The 21915-nt window shown below is 46.4% G+C and overlaps 1 protein-coding gene across 1 annotated transcript; it reads right to left on the minus strand.

Moving 5' to 3' along the window:
- Nucleotides 1-2066: 2066 nt before the first annotated feature.
- Nucleotides 2067-20600, minus strand: LOC310661420 (uncharacterized protein). Its single transcript, XM_083407364.1, has 6 exons — nucleotides 20436-20600; nucleotides 16366-16423; nucleotides 14704-14797; nucleotides 7818-11456; nucleotides 5776-7787; nucleotides 2067-2206 (listed from the first exon to the last, which is right to left on the minus strand). The coding sequence occupies exons 1-6, from the start codon at nucleotides 20449-20451 to the stop codon at nucleotides 2113-2115; spliced, it is 5913 nt and encodes a 1970-aa protein (XP_083263490.1). The 5' UTR covers nucleotides 20452-20600; the 3' UTR covers nucleotides 2067-2112.
- Nucleotides 20601-21915: the final 1315 nt, after the last annotated feature.

Below are 21915 nucleotides of genomic sequence, written 5' to 3' on the forward strand. Positions count from 1 at the left end.
CAGGACACATTATTAAAAGCTTTTTCAGCGTCCACCAACATAATAGCTGCTGGTTTGTCAATTTTAATATCCAAATATTCTAATGCATTAATCACACATCTAATATTGGATTGCATAAATCGTCCGGGAAGAAATCCAGTTTGATCTTTATGAATTATTTCTTTCAGCACCATTTTTAATCTATTTGCAAGAATGTCTGCGAATATCTTGTAATCGTTATTTAACAGTGCAATGGGTCTGTGATTGGCCATGTTTGAGGCATCTGTTCCCTGTTTGTGGATAAGAGTAATAAAGCTATCCTTCCAGGTTTTCGGTAGCTTTCCATTTGCCAAAATATTATTCATCCTTCTCTTCTAGTGCTGTTTGCCTGTGATGCTTCTGCAGTGTGAATAAAGGAGCTTATGCCTTAAAGGATGCAGGTGAGAATGACCCATCGCTTCCATGTCAAGGCAAAACCAGCATATGCAGGGATAGAAAAGGAGGTGTTAGCTTTGATAGGTGACAAAATTTCTTGCGTTTATCAGTAAAGATTGATGGGTCTGCTTTCAAGTACAGTGGTACCTTCTTAACCTGAAGCACCAGTTTAGCTAATGGGGCCTCCTGCTGCTGCTGCGCTGCCGCTGCACGATTTTTGTTCTCATCCTAAAGCAAAGTTCTTAACCTGAGGCCGGCTCCCTCGTCCTGAAAGCGAGATGAGTGCCACAACCCCATAGTCGCCTTTGACTGGAGTCCTTTACCTTTACCTTTTACCCTGTGTTTCCTATGTGGTCTTTCCTGTTGTGGGATTGTAATATGTGTTTCCCATTGTGGCATTATATGCTGTTCAGAGAGGCCCAACCTCCCCTCCGTCAATCAATCAAATCCTCATTTTCCAGCACACATTTTTCTCAAACAGGCATTGTCCGTATGCATTGGCTCAGTAAGAAGAAGAAGAGTTTGGATTTGCTACCCCGCTTTATCACTACCCGAAGGAGTCTCAAAGCGGCTAACAATCTCCTTTCCCTTCCTCCCCCACAACAAACACTCTGTGAGGTGAGTGGGGCTGAGAGACTTCAGAGAAGTGTGACTGGCCCAAGGTCACCTAGCAGCTGCATGTGGAGGAGCGGGGAATCAAACCCAGTTCACCAGATTATGAGTCCACCGCTCTGAACCACTATACCACACATATTAACAAATCCTGTATAGGTCCCACCTTACTATAGTCACTCTAGTATGCTATGTGCAGTGACACGGGTGGTGCTGTGGTCTAAACCGCTGGGTACATCCTGAGAGTCTACATCTGCTGTCACTAACTGGCCTTTCCCCATGCTGTTGAATCCATGACTAAAATATTTGAAGTGGGATTACAGGGGTGTTGACTGTGTGCAGTAGCATTACAGACAAAACACGCACATGCATGGACAGTGTGCCATCCCACAGCCTTTCTGCAACTAAAATGTGCACCAGTTGTTCCTGTATTTTCCCCTAATGATGGCTTTGCTGCACCTGTCCTTGCTCACGTCCCTTCGCACACCTCCGCCTGCTTCTGTGTTCATAGAATCATAGAGTTGGAAGAGACCACAAGGGCCATCGAGTCCAACCCCCTGCCAAGCAGGAAACACCATCAGAGCACTCCTGACATATGGTTGTCAAGCCTCTGCTTAAAGACCTCCAAAGAAGGAGACTCCACCACACTCCTTGGCAGCAAATTCCACTGTCGAACAGCTCTTACTGTCAGGAAGTTCTTCCTAATGTTTAGGTGGAATCTTCTTTCTTGTAGTTTGGATCCATTGCTCCGTGTCCGCTTCTCTGGAGCAGCAGAAAGCAACCTTTCTCCATCCTCTATATGACATCCTTTTATATATTTGAACATGGCTATCATATCACCCCTTAACCTCCTCTTCTCCAGGCTAAACATGCCCAGCTCCCTTAGCCGTTCCTCATAAGGCATCGTTTCCAGGCCTTTGACCATTTTGGTTGCCCTCCTCTGGACACGTTCCAGTTTGTCAGTGTCCTTCTTGAACTGTGGTGCACAGAACCGGACACAGTGTTTGCTCACCCACCTACAGAAATAGCCGTTGGTTACGTTTCTGGTATTTTGCAATCTTTTATTTCTTTAAATTCAAGAATTCACTATTTCTTTTCATTGCTAGTTTGACGCTTTGGAGACATCTTTACGTGTAAGTGCACGGACACTGGCGCTGCTCGCTTTGGTCCCCTTGGTACCCTGAAACGCAATAAAAGGGAACATTAGGAAGGGTTTTCGGAGGCAGGTAACCATTTTGAGGGCAGCCCCTTTGCATGGTGAACACTCACAATTCGTTCAATCCACTGTTGCTTTCTGGGACAAACAGGCTATGCTTTTTTTTGAAAGAATATGAAGACCCTCCAAACCTAGCACCAGCATGTAAGAATGGAGTATTAAAATAGTTGGGGAAAGAATCATAGAACTGTAGAGTTGAAAGAGACTCTGAGGCTCATCTGGTCCAATTGACTGCAAAGCAGGAAGATGCAGTTGTCCCGTACAGGGAATGAACCTGCAACCCTGGCATTATCGGCGCCATGTTCTAACCAACTGAACTATCCAGGCTCATGTCTCAGAGACAAGAATGGAACACATGAACACAGCATAAACGGTGATCTCTCTTTCAATTCTCACCTTCAATTCTCTGGTGGTTGTGGGGGTTGGGGAGAGACTAATGGGATGGATCCACAAGAAGCTACACTTTATTTATTACATTTCTATACCGTCATCCGAGGATCACAGTTTACAATATAAAAACAATTCTGTACCAACCTATCAGCATTTATTTATCAAAGCCAGGCTAAATGTATTTCCTCTGGAAGTGCTAAGTGGTAGGCTGAGAGGCAACCCTTATCCGAACAGGCTTTGTTTATGTTCTCAGGACGTCGATGAAGCATATCTTACTGCAATTGTGGGCAGTATGGGCAAGCAGGGATGTGGGTGGTGCTATGGGTTAAACCACAGAGCCTAGGGCTTGCTGATCAGAAGGTCGGCGGTTTGAATCCCACGTCGGGGTGAGCTCCCGTTGCTTGGTCCCTGCTCCTGCCAACCCAGCAGTTCGAAAGCACATCAAAGTGCAAGTAGATAAATAGGTACCACTCCAGCGGGAAGGTAAACGGCGTTTCCGTGCGCTGCTCTGGTTTGCCAGAAGCGGCTTAGTCATGCTGGCCACATGACCCAGAAGCTGTACCCCGGCTCCCTCGGCCAATAAAGCGAGATGAGCGCCACACCCCCAGAGTCGGCCATGACTGGACCTAATGGTCAGGGGACCCTTTACCTTTACCTTTTATGGGCAAGGAAGGGATCAAACCCCTACTGGCAAATGGGAAAATCTGAAGCCTCCCATATTAAATATCTTTTGGCTGACAGGTCTAATGATATTACACTGGCTGTGGCAAAGTTTCTTTCGGAAGTCAAAAGAAACAAAGACCACCGAGCTTGAAACAAAACAAAATGACCGCCTCAGTTTCTCTTTCTTTTGTGGTTGGCTGTCTTAACTGTATTTTGTTCTGAAATTGTTCTATGGGTCTTTGGACTGCAATAAAGATTTATTTATTATTATACCAAAACACAAAACTGCATTGCATACGAACAAACAAAACCGTAACAACCCCTTACTCCACCCGCACACAGCTCAAAAGGCTGTAGATTGTTTAATAAGCCAAAGGCCTGGAAGAAGGGGGATGCTTTTGCTTGGGACTTAAAGATATGTAATGAAGGCAACAGGCGAGTCTTCCTGGGGAGAGCATTCCACAAATGGGGAGCCACCGCAGAAAAGGCCCGTTCTCATGTTGCCACCCTCCAGACCTCTCACAAAGGAAGGCCTTGGATTATTATTGCAGGGCCCAGGTTGGTTCCTTGAGGTACTGCGGTCCTGAACCATTTAAGGGTTTATAGGTCAAAACCAGCACTGGGCCTGGAAACTAATTGGCAGCCAGTGCGGTCAGACCAGGACCTGTGTAATATGATCAAACCATCTTGTCCCGGTGAGCAACCTCGCTGCTGAATTTTGCACCAACTGAAGTTAAGAACCTGTTGATTTCAGTGGGAACTAAATGCGACTCACTTAATCTGGATCCATCCAATTGCCTTACAAGGGAAGCTTCCACACTAGCAGTTTAGTCTGGAATGAACATAATAAAACACTCAGTTTTTATGGGGAATCCAGACAGTGTCATTGTCAACGCATTGTATTCCTACTAAGTCCTCCTGAGTTTTCCCAAGTCTCTTTGCCTTTAAGTTTCCTGTTCAGATTTCATTGCTTTCTGTTTACTCACAGGACAACCTATCTAAAGTGGGGGGGGGGGCACTTCCATACCAGCTATTAGCATATTTGCAGTATCCCAGGCACATATTTGTGTTGGGGCATCTGTACAACTTTCTGTTCTACAACTCCCAGTTTTTATCCACTGTTAATGCATTTATTTATTTTTTAAAAAAAGATCAGGTCAGACCTGCTAGAGCCAGCTGAGATGCGAAAACTTTGCTATTTCAAAGCAGAACTCTTAAGTTTTTGAAGACAGTTTTGACATTTCTTGGCGGGGTGCTCTATTGCCCCCACGGCCAGAGGAGCAAGGCAACACTTCCGGCGGGATCCCCACGAGAGCCCCGCAAAATTACGCAGAGGCCTTGCACGATCTCGCAGGGCTCTTGCAAGATCTCGCCGGATACTGGAAGCCGCTGATGTGCGACCCCAGAAAGGGAAGAAGAAGAAGAAGAAGAAGGAGGAGGAGGAGGAGGAGGAGGAGGAGGAGGAGGAGGGGGGTTTGGATTTGATATCCCGCCTTTCACTCCCCTTCAGGAGTCTCAAAGCGGCTAACAATCTCCTTTCCCTTCCTCCCCCACAACAAACACTCTGTGAGGTGAGTGGGGCTGAGAGACTTCAAAGAAGTGTGACTGACAGGTCACCCAGCAGCTGCATGTGGAGGAGCAGGGAATCAAACCCAGTTCACCAGATTACGTGACTACCGCTCTTAACCACTACACCACACTGGGGGCAGTGGCGCACAACATGTGCACAGTGCAGCGCGTCCCTGTTTTGCCTCAGGCGGTGATATGGGACAGGCCTGCCTGTGTGCGCAAGTCCCCCTCAGCAATTAAGAAGGCAAGAAGGCAGCTACTATGTGCTGACGGGCAAATCCCTCCAATGCTCACAGAAAGGAGCTATGCCTTGCCTGCCTCCCTGTCTGTGCCTGCTCACTGTGGAGCTAGGTTGCTCTGCCACTTTCGCCGGGACAAGGATCCCCATGGAAGCTGGCCCTACGTTGGGATGCCTGGTTGCACCATCTCAGAATTTTGTGCCCGAGGCCAAGGCCCCTCTGGCTACGCCACCGAGGCTTGCTTTAAAACCTCTCCCCAATGCTCCAGCTTTGTATGTACAGTGGTACCTGGGGTTAAGTACTTAATTTGTTCTGGAGGTCCGTACTTAACCTGAAACTGTTCTTAACCCGAAGCACCACTTTAGCTAATGGGGCCTCCTGCTGCTGCCGCGCCAGCAGAGCACGATTTCTGTTCTCCTCCTGAAGCAAAGTTCTTAACCCGCGGTACTATTTCTGGGTTAGCAGAGTCTGTAACCTGAAGTGTATGTAACCTAAAGCATATGTAACCCGAGGTACCACTGTACAGGGAGCAATTAACACGCAGAGCCCACCTTCCAGGTTTCTACTCATGTGCTTTAGCTGTCAACCTCTGAAGCAGAGGTAGACCGCAGAACAGGAATGAAAACCATCACAGCACAGTAAAGCTACAGCAGAGCAGAATTCGTCTCCTACCTTTTGGCTGCCACATGATCACGCAAAACCGGGGCCCTTTCTTTCACATGAAGGTCTTGAAAAGAAGTCTGGACTTGGGCCTCTGCAAATATGCGAGATGCGCGCCATTTCTTCCCCCGGGGTATTTCGACAAACGAGGTCTGGACCTGGGCTTCAGCAAACGCAGGAGGTTTCGACTTTTTCGGCACTTTAGAAACTTGTTTTGGTTTCTTCCCTTCAGCTTTCGTCGCCTCTGCAATCTCCACCTGGCTGTCTTCCAGCTTTGGGAATAAAGGCAAATCCTCGAGGTGAAGCTGAAGTTGGTCAGTTTGCTTTTGAACCTCGGCCTCCTCTCGTGTGCTCCATAGTTCCAGCAGTGTTTTTTCCATCGAAGCTCTTTTCTGCTCTGCGAGGTCAGAGTGCTGCTCCTCTGCGTACAGCGATGCAGGTGAGGGTGGTCGAACTGGGCTGGGAATTTCTGATGCGGCAGAAGATGCAGGAGAGTATGGTGGGACAGGAGAAACAGCGGGATGGGAGGAAGCTGGAGAGGCAGCAGGGCGAGAGAGGGCAGGAGAGACAGTGCGAGAGAGGGCAGGAGAGGCAGCAGTGCGAGAGTGGGCGGGAGAGACAGTGGTGCGAGAGAGGGCAGGAGATACAGCAGTGCGAGAGTGGGCGGGAGAGACAGCAGTGCGAGAGAGGGCAGGAGATACAGCAGTGCGAGAGTGGGCAGGAGAGACAGTGGTGCGAGAGAGGGCAGGAGATACAGCAGTGCGAGAGTGGGCGGGAGAGACAGCAGTTTGTGATGGAACAGGGCTCAAAGACGTGTGTGATGAGACAGGAGTTACAGCTTTGGCACTTGCCAGACTGGTCTTGGAAGACTGCTCCTGTGCTTTGGGTAATTCTTCTGGCGTCTGCATATCAGGCTGGGAGGTCTGGTCCTTGCTGTCACTTGGTGATGGGGGAAGTGACTTTGGAGCATCCACCGGCTTCATCGTCTCAGGCATTTCAGGTAAGGAAGTTGGCTCCTTAGCTTCAATTGGAGGAGGTAATTCAGGAGCTGTATCTACTGAGTCAGGCATGGGTGACTGTATTGGGCTTTCAGCTTGTGATGGGAGAAGCACCTCCTTGGTGCCTTGTGGCAAATCTGCCAGGGAACTTTGCATCTCAGCGTCAGCTTGCTCTTTTTTCCGCCATATGTCAGAGAAGGAGGTTTGCACCTGGTTGTCCATTCTGCCTGGAGGACGAGCCTCTTTTATCTCGATCACAGCTGGCTCAATTGGACTTTCAGACTGTGGTAGCAGAGGCACCTCCTTGGTGACCTGTGGCAAATCTGCCAGAGAACTTTGTATCTCAGCATCCGCTTGTTCTTTTTCCCGCCATATGTCAGAGAAGGAGGTTTGCACCTGGTTTTCCATTCTGGCTGGAGGAGCACCCTCTTTTATCTCAAGCTCAGGTGTCTCAGTTGGGCTTTCAGGCTGTGGTAGGAGGGGCACCACCTTGGTGACTTGTGGCAAATCTGCCAGGGAACTTTGCATTTTAGCATCCGCTCGTTCTTTTTTCCGCCATATGTCAGAGAAGGAGGTTTGCACCTGGTTGTCCATTCTGCCTGGAGGACGAGCCTCTTTTATCTCAACCACAGCTGGCTCAATTGGGCTTTCAGACTGTGGTAGCAGAGGCACCTCCTTGGTGCCTTGTGGCAAATCTGCCAGGGAACTTTGCATCTCAGCATCCGCTCGTTCTTTTTTCCGCCATATATCGGAGAAGGAAGTTTGCGCCTGGTTTTCCATTCTGGCTGGAGGAGCAGCCTCTTTTATCTCAAGCTCAGGTGTCTCAGTTGGGCTTTCAGGCTGTGGTAGGAGGGGCACCACCTTGGTGAGTTGTGGCAAATCTGGCAGGGAACTTTGCATCTTAGCATCCGCTCGTTCTTTTTTCCGCCATATGTCAGAGAAGGAGGTTTGCACCTGGTTTTCCATTCTAGCTGGAGGAGCAGACTCTTTTATCTCAAGCTCAGGTGTCTCAGTTGGGCTTTCAGGCTGTGGTAGGAGGGGCACGACCTTCGTGACTTGTGGCAAATCTGCCAGGGAACTTTGCATCTTAGCATCCGCTCGTTCTTTTTTCCGCCATATGTCAGAGAAGGAGGTTTGCACCTGGTTGTCCATTCTGGCTGGAGGAGCACCCTCTTTTATCTCAAGCTCAGGTGGGTCGATTGGGCTTTCAGACTGTGGTAGCAGAGGCACCACCTTCGTGAGTGGTGGCAAATCTGCTAAGGAACTTTGCATCTTAGCATCTGCTTGTTCTTTTTTCCGCCATATATCAGAGAAGGAGGTTTGCACCTGGTTGTCAATTCTGCAATCTGGAGCAGCCTCTTTTATCTCAAGCTCAGGTGTCTCAGTTGGGCTTTCAGGCTGTGGTAGGAGGGGCACCACCTTGGTGACTTGTGGAAAATCTGCCAGGGAACTTTGTATCTCAACGTCCGCTCGTTCTTTTTTCCGCCATATGTCAGAGAAGGAAGTTTGCACCTGGTTGTCCATTCTGCTTGGAGGACGAGCCTCTTTTATCTCAACCACAGCTGGCTCAATTGGGCTTTCTGGTTGGAGGGGCACGACCTTGGTGACTTGTGGCAAATCTGCCAGGGAACTTTGCATCTCAGCGTCCGCTCGTTCTTTTTTCCGCCATATGTCAGAGAAGGAGGTTTGCACCTGGTTTTCCATTCTGGTCGGAGGAGGAGCCTCCTTTATCTCAAGCTCAGCTGGCTCAAGTGGGCTTTCAGACGGTGGTGGGAGAAGAGGCATGACCTTGGTGCCTTGTGGCAAATCTGCCAGGGAACTTTGCACCTCAGCGTCCACTCGTTTCTTCCACCACCTGTCAGAGAAGGAGGTTTGCACCTGGTTGTCAATGCTGCCTGGTAGAGGAGCCTCTTCCATCTCAAGCTCAGCTGGGTCAATTGGGCTTTCAGACTCTGGTGGGAGAAAAGGTTCTTCCATGGGATCTGGCACATCTATCCAAGAAGTTTGCTTCTGGGCATTATGGAGTTCTTTTGCCTTCCAAATGTCAAGGAGGGAGGTTTGCATCTGAGCATCCAATAGGGCAGGTGGAGGAGACTGTTCTTCCCCAGGCATGAAGTAGTCAGATGGGCTTTCAGACTGTGGTGAGAGAAAAGGATCTTCCACATCTGTTGGGAAATCCATCCAAGAAGTTTGGATCTGCGCATCATGGAGCTGTTTTGCCTTCCATATGTCAAGAAGGGAGGTTTGTGACTGAATGTCCTTTTGTGATGAGGGAAAAGCTTCTGATTCTTCCTCGTCAAATTCCAGTGAAGTTTGCTGTTGAACATCCGAATGCAAGCGTGATGAACGCCACGAGCTCCCAGCAGGTATTTCGACATTTGAGGTTTGCATCTCAGCATTGGTTTGTTGCGCCAGAGGAGGCTCTTTTTGTGCCTCTAGGAAATCAGAGATGGAGCGTTGTGCCTGAGTATCAGTCTCCACTTCAAAGTCACTTTGTAATGGGGTGAAATACGTTCTTTCAGGCTCCGTTAAGTCCGTCTCAGATGCCTTCTGCTGCATGTAGTCTTTTGATTTCCCCAGATCAAGAAAAGATGTCTGCACAAGCTTGTCAACCTGTTCAGTGGGAGAAGTCCTGATTCCTTGCTGTAGAATTTTGTCTACTGAAGTCTGTGTTTCAATATCCATTTGTTCCTTTGCTTTCCAAAAGTCAAAATCTGATGTTTGTGCGTGGCTATCAACTAGTAATGCATGAGGGAACTCCTCTGTTTCGGCTTCATCGAAGCCGCAAGTCTGGTTCTGGGCTTCAGCTAACTCTCTTGCTCGCCATATTTCAAGCAAGGATGTTTGGGTCTGGTTGGCCTTTTGCAGTTGGGGAAAGGATTCCGCTTTTTCCACCGGTACTTTAAGCCCTGAAGTCTGCACCTGAGCTTCGGTTTGCAAACGTGATTCACGCCACTTGTTTCCATATGGTATTTCAACATGCGATGTTTGTACCTCACTGTCCATTGTTGGCGTCCAAAGAGGCTTTTTTTGAGAGGCTGATGTCTGAACTTCTGGGAGTTCATGATACCATTTACGGATCTGAGCTTCCATCACCTGTGGAGTAATAAGGTGCTCCTTCCCTTCTGTTAAAGCTTCTTGATTATCATCCCCACCCTCAATCAATGACAAAGAAGAGTACTTTTGAAAATCAGTGTCTGATGCCCTCTTCTGGGGTTCAGCATGTGACATAGAAGCATAGCTTTGGAAATCACTGTCCAATATCTTCTCCGGAGTTTTTGCAAATGATGCCGAATGGGACTTTGGGAAATCAGTGTCTGAGGTCCTCTCCTGGGGTTTGATATCTGACGCAGAAGAGGACTTTCGGAAGAGAGTGTCTGTTGACCTATCTGACAAAAGTTTATTAATGAGTTCTACCTCAGATGTTTGTATCTGGGCCTCCTTGGTTGTTGACTTAGGAGATAACAACCTTGCCAGTTCATAATCTGAGGTTCTAAGCACTTGTGCCGAAGATGGACGCTTCTTCAGCAGCTCATCACTTAAGATCTGGTCTGGGACCCCAGAGTTTGACCAAGAAGAAGCCTTCCTCAGTAATTCAGGACTTGAAGTTTGCATGTGGGGTTCACCCACTGACAGGGAGGAAGCTTTCTTTAGTAACTCGGCACGGGAAGCTGATTCCATGCTCTGAATCCGGGATAGCAAAGAAAGCTTCTTTAGCAGTTCAACGGTGGAGGTTTGAACCTGTGCATCAGATTGTGGCTGTACTGAATGCCAGTTCTTCCACTGCCGAAGCAATGTCTCAGATGTCTGCATGGCTCTTTCAGTCCGTGCAGAAGGCAGAGGTGCCTCTTCTATGGAAAAAAGGGATTCCACGTCTCCTGCTGTCTCCTCGCCTTTTCCTAACCCAAGCATTGGCCATTGTTCTGTCATCGAAGCAAAAGACGTTTGCACCTGGGCCGCAGTATTTAACCGCGCAGAACGCCAGTCGTTGCCAGGCGGTATTTCCACAGGTAAAGTTTGCACCCCAGTATCAATATATACAGGATATATCATGCTTTGTTCTATCACTGATGACTGGGGTGATAGCTTACTCTGAGGCTCAGGGGAGGAGGCATACTCTCTTTCTGACATGTAGTCCGAAAACGAAGTCTGCAACTGGATGTCTATCTCCGAAGGAACTCTTATGTCACGATGTGAGGTCTGCACCTGCGCCTCAGATAACATGGGCAGAGAGGGAAACTTCTCTAACAACTCTAGGTAGGAAGAAGAGGACAGAGCAGAACCGGCAAAAGATGCCACAGACCTCCTTTCTGGCAACGAGCTAAACGAGGTTTGGGCATGCTTCTCCTTTTCCCCAGGTAACGAAAGCAAGGATGTTTGGACCTGAGCTTCCGCTTCTCTTGGCAATTCCATAAATGAAGTTTGCACTTGAGCGTCATTTTCTCCTGGGGTTGGAGACCGCAGGGAGAGAAACGAAGTTTGTGCCTGGGCCTCCTTCCCTCTTGGTAGGCTCGAAAACGAGGTTTGGACCTGAACGTCCGCCTCGGATGACGTCTCTATCTCTGGAATGAGTACAGCGGTCCTTGAGGTTTGCTGCTCTACTTCTTTGTGTAATCGAGACCACCTCCACCTATTTTCTTCTGGGATATCCACTTTCGAAGTTTGTATCTCATTCTCAACATACAAGCCAGCTTCCTGTTTGGGGAAAGAAATAGTATCCGTGTATGACCACCGACACCTTACATTCAAAATAAGAGTTGACTTACGAAGTTAAGGAGACACCCTTTTTGCTGATAGGCAGGCAGGGGTCTGGGCTCTTAACCAGATGCATTACTTGAAAGCCCTTAGGATGGGTGAGAGAGGGGAAGAACATAATGTGAGAAATTGGCAGCCCAACCTGACAGATGCATATTCTTGCTAGTTAGCATCAGAAGGGGCTAAGCCCACAGAGCCGTATTGCTGATAGGTAGATAGACCATAGAAATACAACTGGTAGAGAGGACTCTGTGTGATGTCATTTCCCCTTCCTCTCTTGGAGAGGAAGGAGCATATAGCACTTCCTGTTCCTCTCACTCTTCCTTTGACCAGAGTTGGATGCTCTGAAGCTGACACATGCCTGAAGCTGGTTATACCATAATATTTTGCCTGCATAGTTATTACTGATGGAACCAATGCATGATTATAAAGTAAATCTTACTTTTACACTTATTTTACAAGTTGTTGTCTGATTTTTTTTTAAAAAATATTTATTTGGTTTCTCAAGTTGAAACTTCACAGAGATATATCAAACATGAATCATAAAAACAAGATTCCAAGGAATCTCCTGGACTTCCGTCCTCCCCTTTGTGGGTCCTATTATTAATCATTTATGCATCTTTTATGATGATCCAAATCTTTTACATCTCCACTGTGTCCAGAATTCGCCCTTAAACTACAAGTGATATTCCAATCCTACTAACGATTTTAATTGTTTACAGTGGTCTTTTAAGATAAATTATAAATTTTCCCCATTCCGTATTAAAATTTTGGTCTTCCTGATTTCTGATTCTTCCAGTCATTTTAGCCATTTCAGTATAGTCCACCAACTTCATCTGCCATTCTTCTCTGGTAGGAACTTTATCTTCTTTCCATCTCTGGAAAGTTGTTGCCTGGTTCTTTATTAAGCAGGGTAAGAGGAGCCTAATTCCTATGCTTTTAGTTTTACTGCCAAGTATAGGACTTGGAAACTCTGTTGAACCCACACATGTGGGAGCCTGGAGGGATAAATTGCTATTAATATATCCTCTCCTTTTTAGGATCGTCCTACTCACATGTAGGACCCTGACAGAGACACATGCCCTACTGGCATGTTCTCTCCTTCCTGGTCGATCGTTCGGGAGCTTCAAAAGCTTTCTCCAACCCGAACATCACAGTGATTGATACCAAGAGGCATTAGCAAGCTTAGGGATCCTGCGGAGTATCTGCAGTTTGCATAACAGACTCAATAGCTCAGCATTTTGGCTAATCTACTTTTATTTACATATAATACACTCGGAGCATTCTAACTTAGCTCCTTCCTCTTTCTCATCAGACAGCAAAGAGAAAGAAACAAAGGACAATAGTCCTACATTCCGGAACACAGTAGTACAAAACATCCTGTCTCCGTCACTTCCCACACCGTGGAATGAAAACATACACCGTCATGTGATAGACAACAATCCCATGACTGCAAGCACGGAGGAAGAATCCTAACACTCCTACCCATAGCACACATAAATGCTACTATTCTTTTTACGCTGCGCGGAACTGGTGATTTAGCAACCAAAGAGAGCTAAGCAGTCGTGTCCGTAGTGAGCATATTCACACTATAGATATTCCCTCCCCCTGAGAAATCCTCTCTAGCTTCAGTCTTCATCCTCTACAACCCACTGTATGCTTTGTGGAAAGCCATGGCAATTAACCAGGCCTAAAACTGATGCAGTGACAGAAAATTATATGAATATGATATATCAATGGTACCTAACACAAAGGGGCAAAAATGTATAAATCTAAAATAAGTGTTGGAAATGTAAAGAGAAAGAAGGTTCTTTTTATCATATGTGTGGTCTTGTAGGAAGGTTAAAGCTTACTGGTAAATGATATATAATGAATTGAAAAAGATGTTTAAAATAATGTTTGTAAAAAAAAAAAAAAAACCAACAACAACACACCCAAACCCAGAAGCCTGCCTTTTGGGAATTATAGGAACAGAACTACCCAAGTTGTATAGAAATTTATTCACTTATGCAACTACAGCAGCAAGAATGTCCCTTGCCCAAAAATGGAAAGAAGAAATCCCAAATAAGAAGAATGGATACAAAAACTTACGGGATATGCAGAAATGGCAAAACTTACCAGAAAAATAAGAAATCAATATAACAAACTTTTTATAAAAGAATGGAAATGGTTTATTGGATAAACTGTAAACAGATAAGAACGACAGTATTATTGCAATAACCTGCAGTTTTATAATACAGCGTCATTGTGGGTAGAAGGGGAATCAGTACTGTGTCACCTCCACAACCGAGACCATCAGCACACACCTGACTTCTCACAGTAAGCAGGATGTTGTCCTACGATGGGGCGTGGGGTGTGTGGGCATTAAGGACTACAGTGTCTACCGTAATTTTGTGTTATGCCATGTCTCCCTCAGCCATGGTGTTTAACATTGCAACCCCACCCCACCCAGCCATGGTGGCCATTCTGTAACTTCTCAAAATGGGCCGAAAAGGTTGGTGACCCCCAGTGCAACAAATCTTTTAAATCTCAAAAGGTACCAGAAGATGCCTTGCCGTTTGGCCACCACAAATTAACACACCTCCCTCAAATGCGTTGGTATGAAAGACTATATAGTGGTGCCCCGCAAGACGAATGCCTCGCAAGACGGAAAACCCGCTAGACGAAAGGGTTTTCCGTTTTGGAGGTGCTTCGCAGGACGAATTTGCTATGGGCTTGCTTCGCAAGACGAAAATGTCTTGCGATTCCTGGGGGTTTTTCCCCTCCCCCCCCCTTTTCCCCAAGCCCCTAAGCCGCTTAACAGCTGTTCGCTAAGCCGCTTAACAGCTGATCTAACCGCTTATCAGCTGATCTAAGCTGCTAATAGCCTTTTAGCAGCTAATCCGCTAATCCCTTAAACCTTTAATAGCCGCTAATAGCCTTTTAGCAGCTAATCCGCTAATCCCTTAAGCCTTTAATAGCCGCTAATAGCCGCTAAACCGCTAATAGCGCTAATAGCGCTAATCCGTTAATGGGCTTGCTTCGCAAGACGAAAAAAACCGCAAGACGAAGAGACTCGCGGAACGGATTCTTTTCGTCTTGCGAGGCACCACTGTATCTGTATACCACCTGAAACAAATGTTCTCTAAGCAGTCCATCTGAATTAGGGATGGCAATATAATGAAGATATATCCAGAGAATGAATTACCGGGTCCTGGTCTGGCTCTATCTCTGAGGGGTCTGGTTCCGAGGGGTCTAGCTCTGAGGGAGGCTTAAATTGCTCAGACGAAGCGATATTAAGGCTGAAAGACACAAGGCAACAAATAATTTCAGGGCTTGTCAGACAGACAGCGATAGTAACCAAAACTTTAATATGTATTATATAACAATAATAATAATTTATTATTTGTACCCAACCCATCTGGCTGGGTTTCCCCAGCCACTCTGGGCAGCTTCCAACAAAGATTAAAAATATCACACATTAAAAACTTCTCTGAACAGGGCTGCCTTCAGATGTTTTCTAAATATGAGGTAGTTGTTTATCACTTTGACATCTGATGGGAGGGCGTTCCACAGGGCGTGTGCCACTACCGAGAAGGCCCTCTGCCTGGTTCCCTGTAGCTTTGCTTCTCGCAGTGAGTGAACCACCAGAAGGCCCTCGGCACTCGACCTCAGTGTCCGGGCAGAACGATGGGGGTAGAGACGCTCCTTCAGGTATACTGGGCCTAGCCCGTTTAGGGCTTTAAGGGTCAACACCAAGACTTGTGCTTTGTGCTCAGAAACGTACTGGGAGCCAATGTAGGTCTTTCAAGACCGGTGTTATGTGGTCTCAGCAGCCGCCCCCAGTCACCAGTCTAGCTGCCGCATTCTGGATTAGTTGTAGTTTCCAGGTCACCTTCAAAGGTAGCCCCACGTAGAGCGCATTGCAGTAGTCCAAGCGGGAGATAACCAGAGCATGCACCACTTTGACGAGACAGTCTGTGGGCAGGTAGGGTCTCAGCCTGTGTACCAGATGGAGCTGGTAGACAGCTGCCCTGGACACAGATTTGACCTGTGCCTCCATGGACAGCTGTGAGTCCAAAATGACTCCCAGGCTGCGCACCTGGTCCTTCAGGGACACAGTTGCCCCATTCAGGGCCAGGGAGTCCTCCACACTAGCCCGCCCCCTGTCCCCCAAGAACAGTACTTCTGTCTTGTCAGGATTCAACCTCAATCAATCAATCCGTATTGACGGATGTGAAAATATTTTCTTAAAGTGGGGGATAAGAGGGGACCGTAGTCATAGCCAGACCTATATATGTATTTTATATGATGCCCAAGTCAGAACAATTTCATCCATAAATGCAGGCCATTCAGAATTGCTCCAACTTGCCCTATGGTCCTGATGACTCCCAGCAACACTGTTGGCCATCATTGGTGGAAAACCCACTATGTCTCTCTTAAAAATGTAACTTCAACCCAATCTGATTGCTAGTGTTCTTGCCTGATATTGCAGACACACAACGCACTACACAGAGAGCCTCTGTTTTACTGGGCAGTATTTGCATTTTTGAGGTTGCACAAGCAGGTGTCACAATGAAGAGCAACACTTGCCTCCAATAAGTCACCTCCTTCAAGCATGCATTGTTCAGCTCCATTGTTCTCACCTGGGGTGAATAGTTTATGCAAAATATATGCAACTGGGTGTCTTGCTCTTCAACAAGCTCCCCATACCCTACACTGGGTATGAGTTTTAACTCGCAAGCAGTTTGATGAAACCCATATAATGGGTTGATACATTCACTAAATTCCTGTTCTGTATCAATGAGACATACATCTCATGCCTGGGCCAAACATCCAAAGGGCGTACATGGAAGGAGGTGTAGCTCACCATGTTGAAGACTGTGTTTCCGGTGGGCCAGTACAACAGAAAAATTTTCTCCAGCCTCCTATAAAATCAGACAGAAGTAAAAATAAGCTTTAGCCTGTGTTTCTCACAGGACTCCATCCTCAAAACTAGATAGGAACATATGATGTCCCTACCCATCTGCCAAGGCTATAATAAAAACTAGGTTGTGGGATATTGAACGCCAAGAACTTACAGTAGCAGCAGAGAAAACATGCTCCCCTCTTTATTTTCAACTTTCTTGGGTGCATGAAACTAACCACAATTACCTTGAATTTCTGCTACTCAAGAAAGAAGGGCATTTTCGCTGGCCAGGTTTAATTCAAATCCATCCAACCTCCTGTGGGGAAGGTTCTCAGGCAGGGTGGAAGGAGAAAGAACTTGCCCATGTGAAGACCACCTGGTGGAAACCCTTACACCTATGGTTCTCAATTGTAAACTATATGCTGATCTCCATCAGCAATTTCTAGATCAACTCTGTATCCCCAAATGGAAACCAGAGTCGGAGGTCATACATTTTCTATTACTGGGGAATGACCAAGAGCTCAACAAGTTAGTGGCTAAATATCTCTATTTGGTTTTTTGTCGTCGAAATACACTGTTGACGTCTGATCTCCCTGGAGACCAAGAGATGTGAGGATAGACTGCTCTGCCTCCTTTCTTTTAGCAAATGTTTTTTGCCACTGGGGAAGTGGTAATTCTGTACTGATTTGTTTTGGATGTTTGTATGTGATGCCAATAAAATGTTTATTAATTAATTGAAATGAAGAACCTACTGGATCAAGCCAAGGGCCCATCTACTCTTGCATCCTGTTGTCACAGTGGCCAACCAGTCGCCTGCGAGAAGAAGCCTGCAAGCATCACTTGAGCCCAACAGTCCCCTCCCCCTCCTACGATTTCCCCAAAACTGGTATTCAGTCTCTGAAAGCGAAGGTAAATCATCGCCATCAGCTTTAGCAGCTACTGATAAGCCTTATCCTCCATGTATTTGTCTAATCCTAATGTTTTAAGCTGTCCAAGTTGGTGTCCACTACTCTCTCCTCCTCTTAAAAACCTTTTTAAAAGGAAGGGTAAGTGGCAGTGCTGGTTGTGCTTCAGTTAGATTGCAACCCAACCGTAGGTCAGGAACACAGGGTAGGTGAATACCAATGAACAACAGGTTGTGCAGGGACAGGGTATCCCATGTACACAGAATGTTTTCAATGGCTAATAGTGATTGGGGCAGGGGGAGAAAACTGTATCAGAATGGTTTTTGTGTTTTTTTAATAAAGATATTTTATTGGGTTTTACAATAAGTATATAAGTATAACACAACAAAAAGAAAAACACAATACAACATATAACAGAAAAATACAATAACATAACATATAAACACAAAACAGCAACAACATGTGAAAGAAAAAAGTAAAAACAATTTTTATCTCATTATAATCTTGGCGTTAACTTGTGTCACCGACCTCCCCAGACCTTCCTTCTCTGTATTCCAGATCTTATATTCTATCAGCGAATTCCTTCCCTCTGTCTTAATTTAATTTCGTCATAATTTTGATATCTTAATATAATTGCATTTCCGTATATCATAAAATATTAATCTTTCTTAATCTTTAAATTTTTTTACTAATAACCTTTTACATTCGATCTGGTGTCATCAAACATTCATTATCTTATAGTGTTTCTGCAAATAGTCTTTAAACTTCCTCCAATCTTCCTTCCTATCAGAATGGTTTTTGGTTCAGGTGTATTAAAAATCCACACAAAGACTTTCAAATTCCAAAACAAATGTTTAGATTCCGTGCAACAAGAAAGACTCAAATATATAAGACAACCCTGTAAATATACGTTCTTTTAATTGTTAAAAAAGTTTGTGACAAAGTTTTAGAGTTGCTTATGAATCTTTTAAAGTTTGGAACACAAACTTTGCAGCTGATTCTGAAAATTATGTATCTGTGGCCACAATACAATTTTTATAGAGTCAAAAGAAACAGATTTATTTGTCCTTTTATGTTTCTTTTAATGAAAGGAACATCCAAGCTAACTCTTCACTAACACGTGGATATAGACAATAGTGATAGAGAATGTCATCAGATCTGTTTTAACAGAAAAAGAGAGAACATTAAAGTGAATTAGTGTGAATGCTTTCCTATGTTTGGGAAGAGATAACAACCTCAAAAGACAAGCACAGCTTCCTTGTGGGTCTATAAGCAATCCTCAAGTGTACCGTAGAACAAATCTTCTTGGGAAATGTTATAGAGCTCTAAAAATCAATATTTTTACCTACTGGAATTCAACAGATTTTACTTAATTGTAGCCCAAGGGGATATAATTCAGGGTACCAACATACTGTAAACTCAGCTTTTATTTTCCAGGAAATTCTTCTTTCAGGTCACTTTGAGATGACGCATTTACTAAGCATTCAATCATTCTTATAGACATTTCCAAGGAGATTATGCGACAGTCATTATTATTGAGCGCTTACTCAGATTTTTTTCCAGTTGAAGAATATAATGTCAAGCAATCATCATCCTTTACTTTCCTTGTTGTGGAAACTCTGGGTGGTTCTTTTTTTGGGGAGTGGGGAAGAGGTAGGGAAACAAGTTTGTTTCACAACCTGAATTCCCTGTCGTGAAGGTCTGGATTAAGCGAGCCTCATTCATGCCTATTAGAGTCTTCATATCCCAGGAGCACACTAAACTGCCTTTATAGTAATCAGGTCTCCGAGTGCCAATCCATATACAGTGGTACCTCGGTTTACGAACTTAATCCATTCCGGAAGTCCGTTCTTAAACCAAAACCGTTCTTAAACCGAGGTGCACTTTCCCTAATGAGGCCTTCTACCACCGGTGCCTTTCCACCATTCAGATTCCGTTCTTAGACCGAGGCAAAGTTCCCGAACTGGGACACTATTTCCAGTTTTGTGGAGTTTGTAAGCCAAATTGTTCATAAACAGGGCTGTTCTTAAACCGAGGTACCACTGTAGAAGGTAAAACAGCATCAACCATACACAATAACAAGCAACCACAGGCTGGGTTGAACCCCAAGATTTGCAGAAGTAGAAAAAAAAATCCTTTTGGAGGATCCACCCAAAACCCAAAAGTGATATATGTGTGCTCAGGGATCATGGGATGCTGATTTGACTGTTGGAAGGGCGGGTTGGGGGGAACCAGAGAATGGGAGAGAGCAAGAGAGAGCAGGAGAGAAGTAGAGGCACTCAAGGCAGCAACACTTTATTGCAGGTCTCCCTTGGCCTTAAAACCTACTTCAGCCGGCTATGGATGATGGGAGTTGTAGTCCAACAAACTGTGGTTTGGCGCTGTGGTCTAAAACAACAGAGCCTAGGGCTTGCCCATCAGAAGGTCAGTGGTTCAAATCCCCGCAACGGGGTGAGCTCCCATTCCTCGGTCCCTGCTCCTGCCAACCTAGCAGTTCGAAAGCACATCAAAGTGCAAGTAGATAAATAGGTACCACTCTGGCAGGAAGGTAAACGGCGTTTCCGTGCGCTGCTCTGGTTCGCCAGAAGCGGCTTAATCATGCTGGCCACATAACCCAGAAGCTGTACGTACGCTGGCTCCCTCGGCCAATAAAGCGAGATGAGCGCCGCAACCCCAGAGTCAGCCACAACTGGACCTAACGGTCAGGGGTCCCTTTACCTAACCTGTGGCCACCCGAAGTTCAGAAAGAGATACAGTGGTACCTCGGGTTAAGAACTTAATTCGTTCCGGAGGTCCGTTCTTAAGCTGAAACTGTTCTTAACCTGAAGCACCACTTTAGCTAAAACCACTGCACCGCCAGAGCACGATTTCTGTTCTCATCCTGAAGCAAAGCTCTTAACCCGAGGTACTATTTCTGGGTTAGCGGCGTCTGTAACCTGAAGCATCTGTAACCTGAAGCGTCTGTAACCCGAGGTACCACTGTACTCAGGATTTCGCATGGTTTCTGCAGAGGTAGACTTCCTCTGAATATGGAAGCTCTACACCGGTATCCTTCACAGGGCAATAACCCCCGACAGCTTTAACCCTGACCTCCCGGCCCCCCCCCCCCATTTGAAAGGCGCTCACCTCTTTTCTTCCCCATGTTTTGCACACCCAGTGTAGCCCCGCATGCAGTTGTTAACTCGGCAGCAGCCGGGCGTTGCTTGCTGCCGGCTCCCCCTTGGGCCCGACACTGAGCGCGCCCAGCATCCCGCCGCTCCAGCCAGGAGACGGGCTCTGAGCGACGGCGGGCGTGACGTCACCCAGAGGCTTTTTGACGTCACGCGGGCAGGATTCCGCTGTTGCGCCCCGTCCTCCTCCTCCTCGCAACTAAGCGCAGCGAAAGGGGGCTGCTTCCCGTGGCGGATCCAGCTCCGTCCAAGAACGTGCGCTTTAGCAGCGCTCGCGTCCAGCAATTGCGGTGCCAAATTTGGTGGGGGAGAATCGGAAATCGAAGCCAGCTCCAGTTCAAAGTTCGGTTTGGCAAGGATTTCAACTGGATTCAAGATCGCAGTCCTCCCCCTTACCTGGGAAGGGCTAGATCCTGGCATCTTCGGATAAAAAGCAGTATAAAAGTTGAAACAAACAAATAAATATGACTCCCTGTGCCTGAATTTTAGAACCCTAGACGTGCAGAGTTGGAAGGGACCCGCGAGTCATGCAGGGATGAATCTGCCCTCAAGCGTCCCTGACGGGTTGACCTGCTTAAAAACCTCCAGTGAGATTTCACTTTAATGGGATTTAACTTCCGAGTGCGCAAACCTACGATTGCGCTTTCGGTTGCTTTGGCAAGGCAGCGCTAGGACGCACAAACACACCATAGAGGACTAAGCAAATTCATGGTGAGGAGAGCGCTATGGATAGCTACTTGCGCTCACATCCTGTTGGTGCGTTTTCCCCTTGTGGCATCTGGTCGTTGGCCACTGGGAGAACAGGATGCTGGGATGGATGGGGCCATTGGCCTCATCCAGCAAAGCTTTTCTTATATTCTTGTACGTTTCCGAGCACAATTCAAAGTGTTGGTGCTGACCTTTAAAGCCCTAAAGGGCTTTGGTCCAGTATACCTGAAGGAGCGTCTCCACCCCCATCGTTCAGCCTGGACACTGAGATCCAGCGCCGAGGGCCTTCTGGCGGTTCCCTCGCTGCGAGAAGTGAAGTTACAGGGAATCAGGCAGAGGGCCTTCTCGGTAGTGGCACCTGCCCTGTGGAACGCCCTCCCACCAGATGTCAAGGCACTAAACAACTATTTTACTTTTAAAAGACACCTGAAGGTGACCCTGTTTAGGGAAGTTTTTAGTGTCTGATGCTGTACAGTGGTACCTCAGGTTACATACGCTTCAGGTTACATACGCTTCAGGTTACAGACTCCGCTAACCCAGAAATAGTACCTCGGGTTAAGAACTTTGCTTCAGGATGAGAACACCTGCGGCGGTGGCAACAGCAGGAGGCCCCATTAGCTAAAGTGCTGCTTCAGGTTAAGAACAGTTTCAGGTTAAGAACAGAACGAATTAAGTACTTAACCTGAGGTACCACTGTATTGTTTTTGATATTTGGTTGGAAGCCGCCC

The sequence above is a fragment of the Podarcis tiliguerta genome (genome assembly GCF_965153285.1).
Source record: "Podarcis tiliguerta genome assembly, chromosome: 13".
NCBI classification, from domain to species: domain Eukaryota; kingdom Metazoa; phylum Chordata; class Lepidosauria; order Squamata; family Lacertidae; genus Podarcis; species Podarcis tiliguerta.

Bases quoted from the DNA above. Each gene is read 5' to 3' on its own strand.
- LOC310661420 (XM_083407364.1), bottom strand. The intron at 14,798-16,365 runs GTGAGCTACACC...TGTGTCTTTCAG, and splicing joins GAAACACAGTCTTCAACATG to CCTTAATATCGCTTCGTCTG. The intron at 11,457-14,703 runs GTAATTCATTCT...TTCCCCAAACAG, and splicing joins TAGAGCCAGACCAGGACCCG to GAAGCTGGCTTGTATGTTGA.